Source organism: Bos indicus x Bos taurus, chromosome 15 (genome assembly GCF_003369695.1).
Source record: "Bos indicus x Bos taurus breed Angus x Brahman F1 hybrid chromosome 15, Bos_hybrid_MaternalHap_v2.0, whole genome shotgun sequence".
Classification (NCBI taxonomy): Eukaryota; Metazoa; Chordata; class Mammalia; order Artiodactyla; family Bovidae; genus Bos; species Bos indicus x Bos taurus.
The window spans coordinates 67,136,696-67,151,615 of NC_040090.1; the positions used below are offsets into that span (position 1 = coordinate 67,136,696).

At 35.6% G+C, this 14,920-nt stretch overlaps 1 protein-coding gene across 5 annotated transcripts in view; it reads right to left on the bottom strand.

Annotated features, from left to right (window-relative positions):
* Positions 1-14,920, bottom strand: part of ELMOD1 (ELMO domain containing 1) — an 86,359-nt gene that overhangs the window by 14,770 nt on the left and 56,669 nt on the right. For 4 of the 5 annotated variants that reach the window (XM_027563850.1, XM_027563853.1, XM_027563851.1 and 1 more), the window contains 4 exons: positions 7,354-7,487; positions 4,305-4,373; positions 3,780-3,803; positions 836-886 (listed from right to left, as the gene is read on the bottom strand). In XM_027563850.1, coding sequence (XP_027419651.1) covers positions 836-886; positions 3,780-3,803; positions 4,305-4,373; positions 7,354-7,487 — 278 coding nt within the window. The remainder of the gene's footprint in view (positions 1-835; positions 887-3,779; positions 3,804-4,304; positions 4,374-7,353; positions 7,488-14,920) is intronic. The other variant, XM_027563849.1, reaches the window with a different exon arrangement.

Consider the following 14,920-nt stretch of genomic DNA (forward strand, 5'->3'; position numbering starts at 1 on the left):
ATGCAATGATAGTCATTTATATGGCAAAGATATGTAAATTATTCACATATCCTAAAGAACATGATTGGTGAAATAAATTATGGTAATCTCATCGTGTACTACAGCTAGTAAAACTATATTCCTAAAGATGACTTAAGCAGGATATAAAACAATATATAAGGAACAAGCCAAGTTTTATTATATACATTCAAATGTGAACAAAAATATTCTAAGAATTAAATGCTATAAAATATTAATATGGGTATATTAGAGCAATATGACTAGGGTGTTTCTGTTTACTTCTCTATATTTTTGAAATTTTCTATAATAAATCAAATATTACTTTTAAAATGAGGAAAAATTAGTATCTTAATACTCAGGGTATATTTTCTAGTTCATTTTCCACATGTCTATTCAAAATTAAGTCAAATGGATTCTTAAGTCTTCTCTGGTACTGTAAATCCAGCACATAAAAAAGAAGTACTCTGTTCAGAAATATTTTTGGATGACATGAGGCATTATGTCCTAAAGTAAAATTTGAACTAATAGCTAGACACTTGATAGAAATCCTTAAAAGCAAACTAGCAAATACAATTCCAAATTATGATTTTTGAAAATCATTTCCATACAGTTATAACTTTCTAAACCTTATGACTAGAACACAAGCAAAGTAGTATCATATAATCATATAAGTAAATCCAAATAACATAAACAGGTCCTTTTCAAAACTGGATTATTTATTTCCATCAGGACAAGTGGATTTTCATCCTTGCCATTTTTTGCAGTGCTCTTAGGACATTTTGTTCTGGTTCTGGCTCAGACTGACAACCCATTATATATGGAGTCCCAGACTCACCCAATTGCTTTATCCATCCTTTTCTTCTCCCATTCTGCTTTGCTGAACTTGCTGAATAAATGAGTGAACAAATAAGTAAATATGTAAGATCTGATCTCTAATTAGCAGCTGTTCTCTTTTAATGTTTTTTCTTTAAACTGTTGACTAGATGTGGAGAAGCCTATAACTAAGTTATGAAACACTAATCAGTTTAAATGTTATTAACTAAAAAGCTACAATGCAATTTGTACAGAGCTCAGAAATGGAATTATTTAAAGCCATGGTATTTATCCCTTATTCACTATAGTACAGTAGTGAGAGACAGACCTAAAAGTCAAATGTACTCTTTTATGTTATCCATTAATTATCAAACAATACTTCCTCCATGAAACCTCATCTGGTATTGCTCTCTCCTCTAGCAAGATGCTACCTCACTTTCTCATGATTTCCCACACTGCGCTTCATCTGGTTTTCCCTCATGGTAATTATATTATTTAACCTTATTTGTGATGTCTTATACACAGCAGATTCCAAATAAACATTTACTGATAGTGAAAGAAAGAAAGAAGGACAGAAAAAAAGGGGGGAGGGAGGGGAGAAGGGAAAGAGAGACACATAAGCTTTAAAAATTCTGTTCCAACAAGTGCTATAGCATATCCTCTTGCTAAGCTGAGATAACTAACCCATAGCAGACACATTTTAACACATTTTTTATAATTGGAGCTTATGAATAAGACTATCTGAAGAAATGGTACTACAATAAAGGCATTCTGAAAATACTAACTTGCATTCTATTATTTTGTGTACTTTCTTATGCCCCTTCTCACCCACTTCCATACTGCCAACATCTTGTAGGCAGGAACCACCTTGGACTCTTCTCTGTGGCCAATGTGACCTTCATTCAGTGCTCTACACTAAAAACTGTCGTTAGTCTTGGAACTAAATACAATTTTCAAACTAGAGTTATTACGAACATTTAGCTTCCATCTAAGTAAGAGAAAGAGTTCTTCATAAAACAATGCAAACACTACATCAAAAGACACACATGTTATACACAGCACAAGCCCACAAAAACATGATGCAAAATTGGTGTTTTACTCTAAGTACTTTCTACTCTATAAATGACTGGCTCTACTTCAAAGTAACTGTCTTTAATTCATGTCAAAATAAGCCACTTCTTTTTAAAGTGTAACTGCCAATTATCAGCCAAAGAGGCATCGGGAGATTTTTGCCTTAACCGACTCATACCCAAACTAAAAAGAGTTAGGTGTGAAATTTAAGAAATTTTGTATAAACAAATTTATAAGCAGCTCTTTTCAACAAAGCTTTATAAATTCATAGTGTCTCTGTATTTTGTTAAATTAAATCTATCTGCATTGGAAATGTAAGAAAAGGCCAAATGACCTCCACTCATTTCAATACTTATAAGTAATGATACTCTATAGGATGTCCGAGCCCAAACAGAAGGAATTCCTCTCTTCAGGAAACATCCACACCACAAACAAGCACAAAAACAAACTGTCAAAATTCTCCTCTTAAACTCCAATCTACTTTTATCCCTCAAGTTACTTCAGGATAGATCTTGACAAGAGCAACAATGTATAATGCTTGCTGAAGGGTAGACAGGGAAAACCTTCTTTAGTATTTACTGGCTTCTCCCTGTTCAGCACCTGAAATATTCAGGGTCTGAAAGAATCTGGGGTGATATCACAATGGGTTAATAAATATTTCTTTCAGATACTGGTGAAGGACAGTGGTGATTTCAAGACATTCTGATTTGCATTCAATGACATTTACCATCAATTTGAAGTGGTTAATAGTTGAACTTCATCTAGTCAATTTTATTTGTAGCTTGAGGGACAAAGGATTTGCATGCCCCTCCATCCCACACATTCTAGTCTCTTCTTAAGTGTAAACACACAAACCCTTAATACTTCCTCTCTGATGGCCAACACAGGATATAAAATTATAAAGCTTTTCTTTCAGAATGGTTCATAGACAAAACTAATCCCTCTCCAATAGTTTATTAACAAATATTTTAAGCTTATTGCCACTTCCCAAGGACCATGAAGGATTCATGTCTTCTACTTAATGCTTCTCCACAGAATAACAGTGCAGACAGACTCCTCAGCCAATTTTAATTATAGAGACTTCAGAATCTCTACATTAACAGAAACACGTAATTCAATGTAGTTAAAAAATTAAAATAGCTTGATTTTAGCCACGCAATGTATGAAGAAAGAGTTAAGGGATCTTAGTGTTTTTCTCAAAGTAAATAAAAGATAAACAAAATGAAAATTTAACCTTATAAAAGATTATAATTATAAATTTGGGAAGTATAGTATAATTTAATGAATCTTAGCCATTGAAGCTACAGTCAGTATAATATAAGATAAGAGGGGAGCCCCAAAGTCAATCTATACCACTCACAGATTCTGAGAGTGGTATGATAAAATTTGGGACTTATTTAGTAATCATGAACACTAACAAGGACTCTGTTCATGCTGAGGAGCAAAAAGTGATACAAAAATATGAATATATAATAGAAGAACTCCTTATAATGAGAGTGACTAAAGCATGTATATACTCTTCATAATAATACAATTAGAAATACATTAATAGAAGCGTTAATATGCTTTGTGCAACAAAATTCCCAAATAAAATGTCCATCTCTTGGAGTAGATGGGATCAGAGATATGTGGTAATGTATTCAGCCTTAGGTGACATTTCAAAATGTTTTTTCAATAGACACAGTTGTAGAAAAACTCTGACATTTTCTATCAGGTCAGTCTAATCTGATTTTTCCTTTACCAAAACGCAGGCCAAATGTAACGAACTATATTATATAAAATGTCGGGAAATGTTTGCTTTTAGAAATTTTTCATGAATTTATATTTCTTGAAAAATTCTTACCCATACTTAGCCTAAAATAAAAGTGAGAAAAAGCAAAAGCAAAGAAAAATACCTTATTTCCTCTTTAGTGATATCCCTTAATGCAATCGGTTAAAAAAAATTTTAGAAAGTTAAATGAAAACACAAACAATTTACAATCTGGAATTTTATTAAGAAAATAAAAGAGCCTCAGCAATTTCAGACGTTCTCACTTGGTCTCTGACTCCAAGACTTCCATTCTTCCCTCTATTCCCCCTCTCTGGTCTCTTGTGTTTCACTTCTTTCCTACTCTACTGTCTCCTTCCTCTATGCCCATCTACTACTCAGTCTTCTCAGACATCAGGGGTACTACTAATCCCTTCAGGTAAATACATATTTCACTTGAACTGTGCCACTCTACATCCTAAAACCTGTAACAAGTCTGACATTTTAACTTTCCTATTCAGCATTTGTCAAAAGTGCTTGTTTAAAAGAGCTGTAAGCCTCACTTTTGGTGGCTTGACTCTCTTGAGAATCTCATCAATAGAGCCATATAGGAGATGAAGTTAATTCTACCTAATTTACAAAACCTAATTCACCTTTTATTTTTAATGATTACCTGCATTTGGGGTGAAGAGAATCAGAGAGGACCTGCTGAGCTGCTGCAGCATCTCTTTCTGCAAAATACCTGCAGTTGGAGGGAAAAGAAAACCATAACTCCAGACCTTATGAATACATTCATTTCAATCCAATTTGAGGTCATTTCGGATTCAGAGATGGATACCAACATAAGTGATATCACTTGTTTCAGCTCCTCCAGAGAATGAACAGCTTTTCATAACAGAATTTTCTAAATACAATGAGAATCTAATAGGGTAGTTGTAAAATCCACAGTTTTAGGAATGATTCCAGTAGGTTTGAACATTTAATTATGAACTTTATCATTCCCCAGAGAGCCAAAGATATTCTTAATGAGAGTTATAGATTCTTTTGTTTGTTTGCTTTTAATTTATTTTTTAATTGAAGGATAATTGCTTTACAGAAGAGGGTTACAGACTCTTAATAGGAAGGCAGGATGAGGCCCCTCAGAAGGCAGAAAAGGCCTGGTTGAAGGCAACATGGTGAGAGGTTCTGACAGCCAAACAGCAGAGAAAGGATGACACTAGATGAGGGTCAGTGTATTTTCTTGGAGAATATTCTTGGGGTAAATTTTGGATGAAAATATCTTACAGAGCATAGAGATGTTAAAATTCTGTTTTGGGGGAAAAGGGGCAATGAATTTCCTAACAAATACAAAAAGCTTACATACCCTCAAAAATATATCATAAAAGTTACTTCGTAAAGGCAATTATAAAATACAATTAAGTATAGCATATATTATTTGATTTGATGTGTATATAATTTCCTGAATATATCTAAAGGATAAAACAAGCTCTTAAATTTTCTTACAAAAAGTTCAAAGATAGTCAGCAAATTTCATAAACATATCTGTGATTATTAATGAAATTGAGTCTCTTCATACTTTTGTTGATCATCTAGGTTTCTTCTTTTATAGCCTATCTGTTACTATTTCTTGGTCCAGTATATCTACAAATACATTCAAATAAATAAGATAAATAAACCCTCAGAGCCTAATATACTAGAGATGGATCCTTTATCATGTATATGAATGTCAATCTTGGTTTTCATTTTGTCTATGGTGGCTTATCTTACAGAAAGTTTCACTTTTAATGTCTGAGAGCCATTGATTTCTCTTTTACAGCTGGGCTTTTTTGGTTTTTGTCTTTAAGAGATCCCTCTTTACTCACATATTTCAAAGATTTTCTCCTAAAAGTTGTAAACAGTTGTTTTTGACATTCATCTTGTAAACTGAGGCAAGATAGATATTTATTTTTCAAATAGAACGTCCCAGCTGTACTTATCAAAAGCTCATCCTTTACATACTTATTTGCAACCCCACCTTTACTTTTCTATTCATTCACACATTACATAATAATGTAACATTTAAAACACTTCATAAAAGAATGGGTGACTATTCACACAAAGAACAAACTAGTGGTTACCAGTGGAGAGAGGGAGGAGGGACAAAATCAGGCTAAAAGAGATACAAACTGTTGGGTGTAGGACAAGCTATAAGGATGTATTTTAAAACATGGGGAATGGAAGCAAAATTTTCTAATAACTGTAAATTTAATATGACCTTTAAAATTGTATAAAATATTTACCATCTTAAGAAAAGGCATGGGTGATATTAAACTTCTTAAATTTAAAATAAAAGCAAAGATCTAGGGGGAAAATGGGTGCTATTAAAAATGTCAGTTTTCTTCTTTTAAAAACATATCACTACCCTTCCTAGGAACAACCTACAAGGACTCCTTTTTTCTTGAAAATGAATGGCTACAAATGACCTAATTTAAGCATGAAAAAAATAATGAGGACAATTATTAAATCACATAAACATACAAAAACCAGGAGTTAAAATGATAATTAAAAATATAGAGATAAAGCCAAGAAAAAAAAAGTGTGATCACTAACAAAAGAACTAGGGCACCAACTCCTCCCTCTGAAAACTGGTAACTTATTTACTTGAGCAGCTAGCCTGCCTGTATTTTAGAGAAATCAAACAACCATATTTAATAAAAGAAACTGTCTTTACAGAATTCCAGCCAAAAACTGTGGGAAGAATAACAAAATTAGAGAAGCATTCTATGTACAATTAATTGGTTCAGTGACGATCACTGGAGGAAATGGTTAAATGGCTAGATGGCAACGGAGCCATCAGGCTGTGATTCCTCTGATTCATCTCAGCATAAAACTGAGAGTGGGGATGCGACACTCTCAACATGAACCTATTCAAGTGTTTCCGAATATCTCTTATTTTCAAGAAATACCGGGATGGGTACAGATGCAAACAGACAAATATAGACTGTGGGACATTTTATAGTACTGGAAACTTGACCTAGATTCTTGTATGAGTTTAATGACATGACTGGGAGTGCAAAAGGAGAGGATAGAGGGGGGGAAATTGCTTGAATTAAAAAAGACCAGAAAGATAATCATTAAGTGCAATGCATAGATCTTACATGGAACTGGATTATGACAAACCAGCTATAAAAGACATTTTTGAGAGAACTAGGAAATTTGAATATGGTCAGGATATAGATAATACCAAGGAATCATTGTTAATTTTGTTAGGTGTAATAATGTCATTGGGGTTAATGTAAGGTAATATTCATGTCTTCTAAAGCTACATATTGACATATGAGACTGAAACTACAAACAGTATAAGATTTTCATTAACATAATTCTACCAAAAAAAAAGTGCTGCAAGTATTTCAAAATGTCAATAATTACTAAATCTGGATGATCAGTATAAAGGGGATTCTTTATAATCTTCCCTCTGTTTTTGTATACAACTGAAATTTTTCATAATAAATAATTAAAATAAATTTGAGACTTGTTTAAAAGAATGCATGAAGTTTGCCAGATAAAAGGAAGATGGTAGTAGTTTTTTAAATTTTATGAACCTGAGTTGAAGTCAGAGGACTTGAATGTTTACTTGGAGTCTTCTGGGAAGTAGCTTCTAGGACTAATAACTCAACTTTGACATTTCTATATAAGGAGGCCAGACATAACTTTAAAGCTCAACCATTCTTCATTTTACTTACTGCAAATTGTACAGTCCCAAAAGTCCCATTCCTCGGAAATCTGTTTTAGGATCATCACCTTGGAAACCAATTTCACACCATTGCTTAGAAATCCGGGACTCCAGTGGAGTATTGGGCTTCAAGAATTTCCATAACTGAAGACAAGGGAAAAATTAGCTTGTTAATATACACACATACAATACTATTTCTTACTGGCTAAAATTTAGTAAACTACACTATTAAGAAGAACTTTGGAAATCTGAATATATGCAAGTATATTACAATTGCAGATCTGATTATCTTTCAATTATCTATGACAATAGCTCTCAAAGTATGACTGAAAGACTCCTCGAGGGAGCCTAAGATGTTTCCAGGAAGCCGGGGAAGCAAAAATTATTTTGTAATAGAACTAAGAGGTCAGTTGTCTTTTCACTCTCATCTTCTCATAAAAATACAGTGGAATTTTCCAGAGGCTGAATGACATGTGATGATATCATTGATCTGAAGGCAATGGAATGTATACTTGTGTATATTTTAGTGTTTTTAATCTTTCTGTTTTAGTTCCTAGTCAGTGATAGGTTTATGTGTATATGTGTGTATCAGTGCAGTTCAGTTCAGTCGCTCAGTCGTGTCTGACTCTGCGACCCCATGAATCGCAGCATGCCAGGCCTCCCTGTCCATCACCAACTCCTGGAGTTCACTCAAACTCACATCCATTGAGTCAGTGATGTCATCTAGCCATCTCATCCTCTGTCATCCCCTTCTCCTCCTGCCCCCAATCCCTCCCAGCATCAGACTCTTTTCCAATGAGTCAACTCTTCACATGAGGTGGCCAAAGTACTGGAGTTTCAGCTTTAGCATCATTCCTTCCAAAGAACACCCAGGACCAATCTCCTTTAGAATGAACTGGTTGGATCTCCTTGCAGTCCAAGGGACTCTCAAGAGTCTTCTCCAACACCACAGTTCAAAAGCATCAATTCTTCAGTGCTCAGCCTTCTTCACAGTCCAACTCTCACATCCATACATGATCACTGGAAAAACCACAGCCTTGACTAGATGGACCTCTGTTGGCAAAGTAATGTCTCTGCTTTTGAATATGCTATCTAGGTTAGTCATAACTTTCCTCCCAAGGAGTAAGTGTCCTTTAATTTCATGGGTGCAATCACCATCTGCAGTGATTTTGGAGCCCAAATAAATAAAGTCTGCCACTGTTTCCACTGTTTCCCCATCTATTTCCCATGAAGTGACATACACAAAATCTTCTACAAAAGTGTTTTGGAATCTTCAAAAACATGTAAGAGAATAAAGGGAAGGGAAGAAAAGGAATAATTTTGAGGTCATGCATTAGTCAAGTCCTCAGAAATGATTAGCTAACTTTATAGCAAAACTATTAGCAGCACTGTTAACAAAAAGAAAGTGAACTGACTTGAGTTTCATTTTTCATTGATAACAGGGACAAGAATAAATAAGCATCATATAGTTGAATAAAGAAAGATGTTCTTGGATTAGAAGAATCAATATGTGAAAATGACTATACTACCCAAAGCAATCTACAGATTCAATGAAATCCTTATCAAATTACTAATGACATTTTTTCACAGAACTAGATCAAAAAATTTCTCTATTTTTATGGAAACACAAAAGATCCTGAACAGCCAAAGAAACCCTGAGAAAGAAAAATAGAGGTAGAGAAATCAATCTTCCTGAATTCAGACTATACTACAAAGCTAGTCATCAAGGCATATTGTACTGGCACAAAAACAGGCATATAGACGAAGGAAATAAGAGAAAAAGCCCAGAGATAAACCCACGTACCTATGGGCACCTTAGCTTTGACAAAGGATGCAAGAATATACAATGGGGAAAAGATAGCCTCTTCAATAAGTGGTGCTCGGAAAATGGGACAGCTACATGTAAAAGAATGAAACTAGAACACCTTCTAACACCATACACAAAAATAAACTCAAAATGGGTTAAAGCCTTAAATATAAGGCCAGAAACTCAAAACTCTTAAGAGGAAAAAGGACACTCTTTGACACAATTCACAGCAAGATCCTTTTGACCCACCTCTTAGAGTAATGGAAACAAAAACAAAAATAAAGTAGCAGGACCTAATTAAACTTAAAAGCTTTGGCAAAGCAAAGAAAACTATAAACAAAAACTATAAACAAAGGAAAAGACAATCCTCAGAATGGGAGGAAATAACCGCAAATGAAACAACTGACAAAAGATCAGTCTCCAAACTATACAAGCAGTTTATGCAACACAGGATCAGAAAAACAATCAAAAAATGGGCAGAAGACCTAACCAGACATTCCTCCAAAGAAGACACAGAAAATGGTCAACAAACACATGAAAAAATGCTCAGTACGCTCATTATTAGAGAAATGCAAATCAAAACCACCATGAGGTATCACCTCACACCCACTAGAATGGTCATCATCACAAAGTCTATAAACAATAACACGCGAGAGAGAATGTAGAAAAAGGGAACCCTCTTGCATTGTTGGTGGGAATGTAAATGGATACAGTCACTATGGAGAACAGTAGGGAGATTACTCAAAAAACTAGGAATAAAACTACCGTATGAACCAGAAATCCCACTACTAGGCATATACCCTGAGAAAACCATAATTCAAAAAGACACATGTATCCCAATGTTCACTGCAGCACTATTTACAATAAGTAGGACATGGAAGCAACTTAGATGTCCATGGACAGAATATGGATAAAGAAATTGTGGTACAATCTATACAATGGAATATTGCTCAGCCATAAAAAGAATGAACTTGGGTCAGTTGTAGTGAGGTGGATGAACCTAGAGCCTGTTATACAAAGTGAAGTAGGTCAGAATGTGGAAAACAAATATCATATATTAATACATATATGTGGAATCTAGAAAAATGGTACTGATGAACCTATTTACAGGGCAAGAACAGAGACACAGAAGTAGAGAATGGGCTTGTGGACACAGCTGGGGAAGGAGAGGGTGGGATGGATTGAGAGAGAAGCACTGGAATATATATACTCCCACGTGTAACACAGATAGCCAGTGGGAAGTTGGTACAGAACACAGGGAGCTCAGCATGGTGCTCTGTGATGACCTAGAGGGTGTGATGGTGGTGGGGAAGCTCGACAGAGAGAGGATATGTGCACATTTAGAGCTATTTCATGTGGTTGTACAACACTGTAAAGCAATTACACTTCAATTAAAAATAAAAATATATTGTCACCCTGCTTATTTAACTTGTATATAGAGAACATCATGTGAAATGCTGGGCTGGATGAAGCTCAAGCTGGAATCAAATTTGCTGGGAGAAATATCAATAACCTCAGATATGCAGATGATACAACCTTTATGGCAGAAAGCGAAGAAGAACAAAGGAGTCTCTTGATGAAGGTGAACGAGGAGAGTGAAAAAGCTGGCTTAACTCAATATTCAAAAAACTAAGATCATAGAATCCGTTCCCATCACTTCATGGCAAATAGATGGGGGAAAAAGTGAAAATAGTGACAGATTTTATTTTCCTGGGCTCCAAAATCACTGTGGACTGTGACTGCAGCATGAAATTAATAGATGCTTGCTCCTTGGAAGAAAAGCTATGACAAACCTAGACAGCATATTAAAAAACAGAGACATCACTTCGTCAACAAAGGTCCATCTAGCCAAAGCTATGGTTTTTCCAGTAGTCATGTGCAGATGTGAGAGCTGGACCAGAAAGAAGGCTGAGCACCGAAGAATTCATGCTTTTGGACTGCAGTCCTAAAGAAGATTCTTGAGAGTCCCTTGGACAGCAAAGAGATTAAACCAGTCAATCCTAAAGGAAATCAAGTCTGAATATTCACTGGAAGGACTGATGCTGAAGCTGAAGCTCCAATAGTTTGGCCACCTGATGCCAAGAGTTGACTCACTGAAAAAGACCTTGATGCTGGGAAAGATTGAGGGCAGGAGAAAAGGGTGACAGAGGATGAGATAGTTGGATGGCATCATCAACTCAACGGACATGCGTTTGAGCAAACTCTGGGAGAAAGTGAAGGACAGGGAAGCTTGGCATGCTGTAGTCCACGGGGTCATAAAAAGTCAGACATGAGTGAGCGACTAAGCAACAACAAAAAATAAAAAAGAAAGATCAATAACATTCATGAATAAACCTCAAAAAGATATTATCATTGTTAAGAGTTACCTAAAATAATTTATGATCAATTGCATTTTACTGGACAGATATAAATTCTAGACATTATGCTCTTTATTGCTTAAGAAACTGGTTGTACTTTTTAAACTTCCTATAGAAAAATAAACTCAGAATGTATTATTACTTGAGAGAGTGAGAAAGACTGAGACCCACAACTGTATAAACATGTAATGTTCAAAATATTAGTTCTTTCTAGTAAATGAAGATGGGTATGTAAATTTACTTTTAGGCCAAATTTACTTTTTAGGCTATTAATAATATTTCATGTTATATCTTCATTATAGACAAGTATAAACAGAAATATAAAATTTCTTATTACTATTTAAGACATAATTCACCTTCTAAATTGCTAATTCTATGTTATATGGATTTTAAAGCTTAAAGGCAACTGTATATATCACATCTGACATAGTATAAAGCAAAGTCCAATGACAGGAAATACTAACAAAAAGAGTTGTAATTCATCAAAGTTCTTTTAGGCATGAATGCAAAATTACTTATTATTCAAGTGATACAATATTTTATGTTTTAGCACAACAGGTAAATTCAATCTAAAGGGTGAGAAAAAAATTTCAGAGAAAAGAAAGTATATCTATCATGCTTGAAAATAAAATATCAAACTGATATAAAAAAACTCTCTCTTTTTTTTTTAAATTTAGTTAGTTTTGGCTGTGTTGGTTCTCCATTGCTCGGCAAGCTTTTCTCTAGTTGTGGCAAGCAGGGCTACTCTCTGGTTTCAATGCATAGGCTTTTCATTGCAGTGGCTTCTCTTTTTATGAAACATGGGCTCTACTGCTTCAGTAGTTTCAGCACATGGGCTCAGTAGTTGCCACTCCTGGGCTCTAGAGCACAGGCTCAATAGTTGTGGCAAACAGGCTTAGCTGCTCTGACATATTTCTGATTTTCACAAGTCAGGGATTGAACCAGTGTCTCCTGCATTGGTGGGTGGATTCTCTACTCCTGAGCCACCAGGAAAGCCCCCAGAAATCTCTTTTTATATTGCCCATATAAGAATTTGCCAGTGCTGTTTATTCATCCAAAGACAAAATGTTGTAATTCACTGGAAAAGTACAAAAAACTGAGAGAAAAGATTTCCTTAAAAAAAAAATCCTCTGGGAACTGATTTGGTTACTGCCACAGTGAAAACCAAGCAAACAAAAACAGAATGCAAAGCTCATCATATTCACTTGAACAATATCTGGAAGTAATCTCAAGGCCCTACACAGTTTAAAAATACCTGGTTTGATCAAGTGAGTGGAATAAAATGCCAACAGCAAGCATTTCATTTCTACAGTTAAAGGATAAACTTCCTTCATTTGGAGAATACTTGGTTTGGGAAAGTAAAAGCTTTGAGTGATAAAATGTTTTAAAAATAAATTTAAAAAAGAAATTCCATTTTAATAATTCAGTATATCACAACAGACTAGATTAATGGCTAAAAAGTGTTCTTAATTTCTTAACGTGTCACTTTCATGGAAAATGAAAGTCAATTATGCTAAACCACTTACATGAAGTGCTACCGATTGTACATTTCCTGTAAGAATGCTTGAGTAACTGTCTACTGGATTCTCCTCTGATAGGCTCTTCCCAGAAAAATAACAGGAGGCAGCAGGGTAGCTCTGAAAGGTAAGGTCATTTCTTGCGCCTGGAAGCTGACTGAAATCTTAACTAAGGTGGTGGGCCTCTGGTGAGGGGCTTTAATGAGTCTAGCCATCTAAGGCTGTACTATGAGAGTAGAATGATTACAAAGCCACCTGCCAACTGCAGGAGACAAGGGTTAGAAGGGTCATTCTTGTGCAGATGACAAGCTAGAGATGTGAAAGCTGCATGCGGAGTCAGTCCATGATCCTGTGCTCTGTTTAATTCTCTCCTCTTTGCATTCAGACTTTATCGCAAGCGTATTTGAACACTTCTGCCCTGTCTCTGGTCTGCCACAGAACAGAAAGAGCAAGGGCATTTGTCTATCTATCCACTGAAGAAGAAGCAGCTCTATGATCAGACCTTTTAATTTTGGGTTATATTTTTTCTATTAAGTACATGAATCCACCTAAATTTTTGCCTTTACTATTAACTTGGTTAGAAAACACTTAATAGGAATGTCCATTTGAGTAACGCATATGGATAGTGCTACATCAATGTAAAGTGATGTTAATCAGTTGTATCCCAGCCTATGTTTAAACAACCATAAAAATCAAGGTTTTTTTTCTTTTCTTTTTAAAATAATTTTATAATTTTGGGTTTTTAAAATAATTTTATTTATTTGGCTGTTCTGGGACTTCATTGCTGGGCTCTTCCTCTAGTTGTGGTGAGCAGGGGCCATTCTCTAGTTGCAGTACATGGGCTCCTCACTGCAGTCACTTCTCTTGTTACAGAGTGGAGGCTCTAGAAACATGGGCTTTAATAGCTGCAGCACATGGGCTTAGTAGTTGTCGTGCCTGGGCTTAGTTGATCTGTGACATGTGGCATCTTTCTGGGCCAGGGATGGAACCTGTGTCTCCTGCACTGGCAGACAGATTCTTTGCTGAGCCACCAGGGAAGCCTCAGATTTCTTTTTCATGGTTTATAAGGACAAACACTGATAATGGTCTCCTATGGTCTCCTATGTTTATATGGAGATGGCAATGGCACCCCACTCCAGTACTCTTGCCTGAAAAATCCCATGGATGGAGGACCCTGGTAGGCTGCAGTCCATGGGGTCGCTAGGAGTCGGACACGACTGAGCGACTTCACTTTCACTTTTCGCTTTCATGCATTGGAGAAGGAAATGGCAATCTGCTCCAGTGTTCTTGCCTGGAGAATCCTGGGGACGGTCGAGCCTGATGGGCTGCCGTCTATGGGGTCGCACAGAGTCGGACACAACTGAAGTGACTTAGCAGCAGCAGCATGTTTATATAAATGAAAGCAATTAAATAATTTGGCAATATATCACTCAAGCCTCTAAACCAAGGGTCAGCAAACTTTGTCTGTAAAGGGTTAGACAGCAAATATCTTAAGGCTTTATTGGCCATAAGTTCACTGCCACAACTACTTGATTTTTTCAATGGGGTACAAAAGCAGCCATAGACAACACATAAATGAATGAGCATGGATGTGTTCCTATAAAACCTTACTTAGAAAAATGGGTGGCAGGCCAGATTTTGACCTACAAGTTTTGGTGTGCTTACTTTAGCTCTAAACAATTTTGTGAAGTAGATAATAAGGATATTATTATCCATCTTAAAGATGAAGAAACCTAAGCTCAATAAGTTAAACATAAACCACAGGCCAGCCACTGGAAATAACAAATATGAACAAGACATAGTTTCTCCCTTGAGAGATAGCCTAGTGCAGGAATTAAAAGCCCTTTCTAACTATGTGAAAAATGAGAATAATATCAATTTTCTTCATCTGCAAAA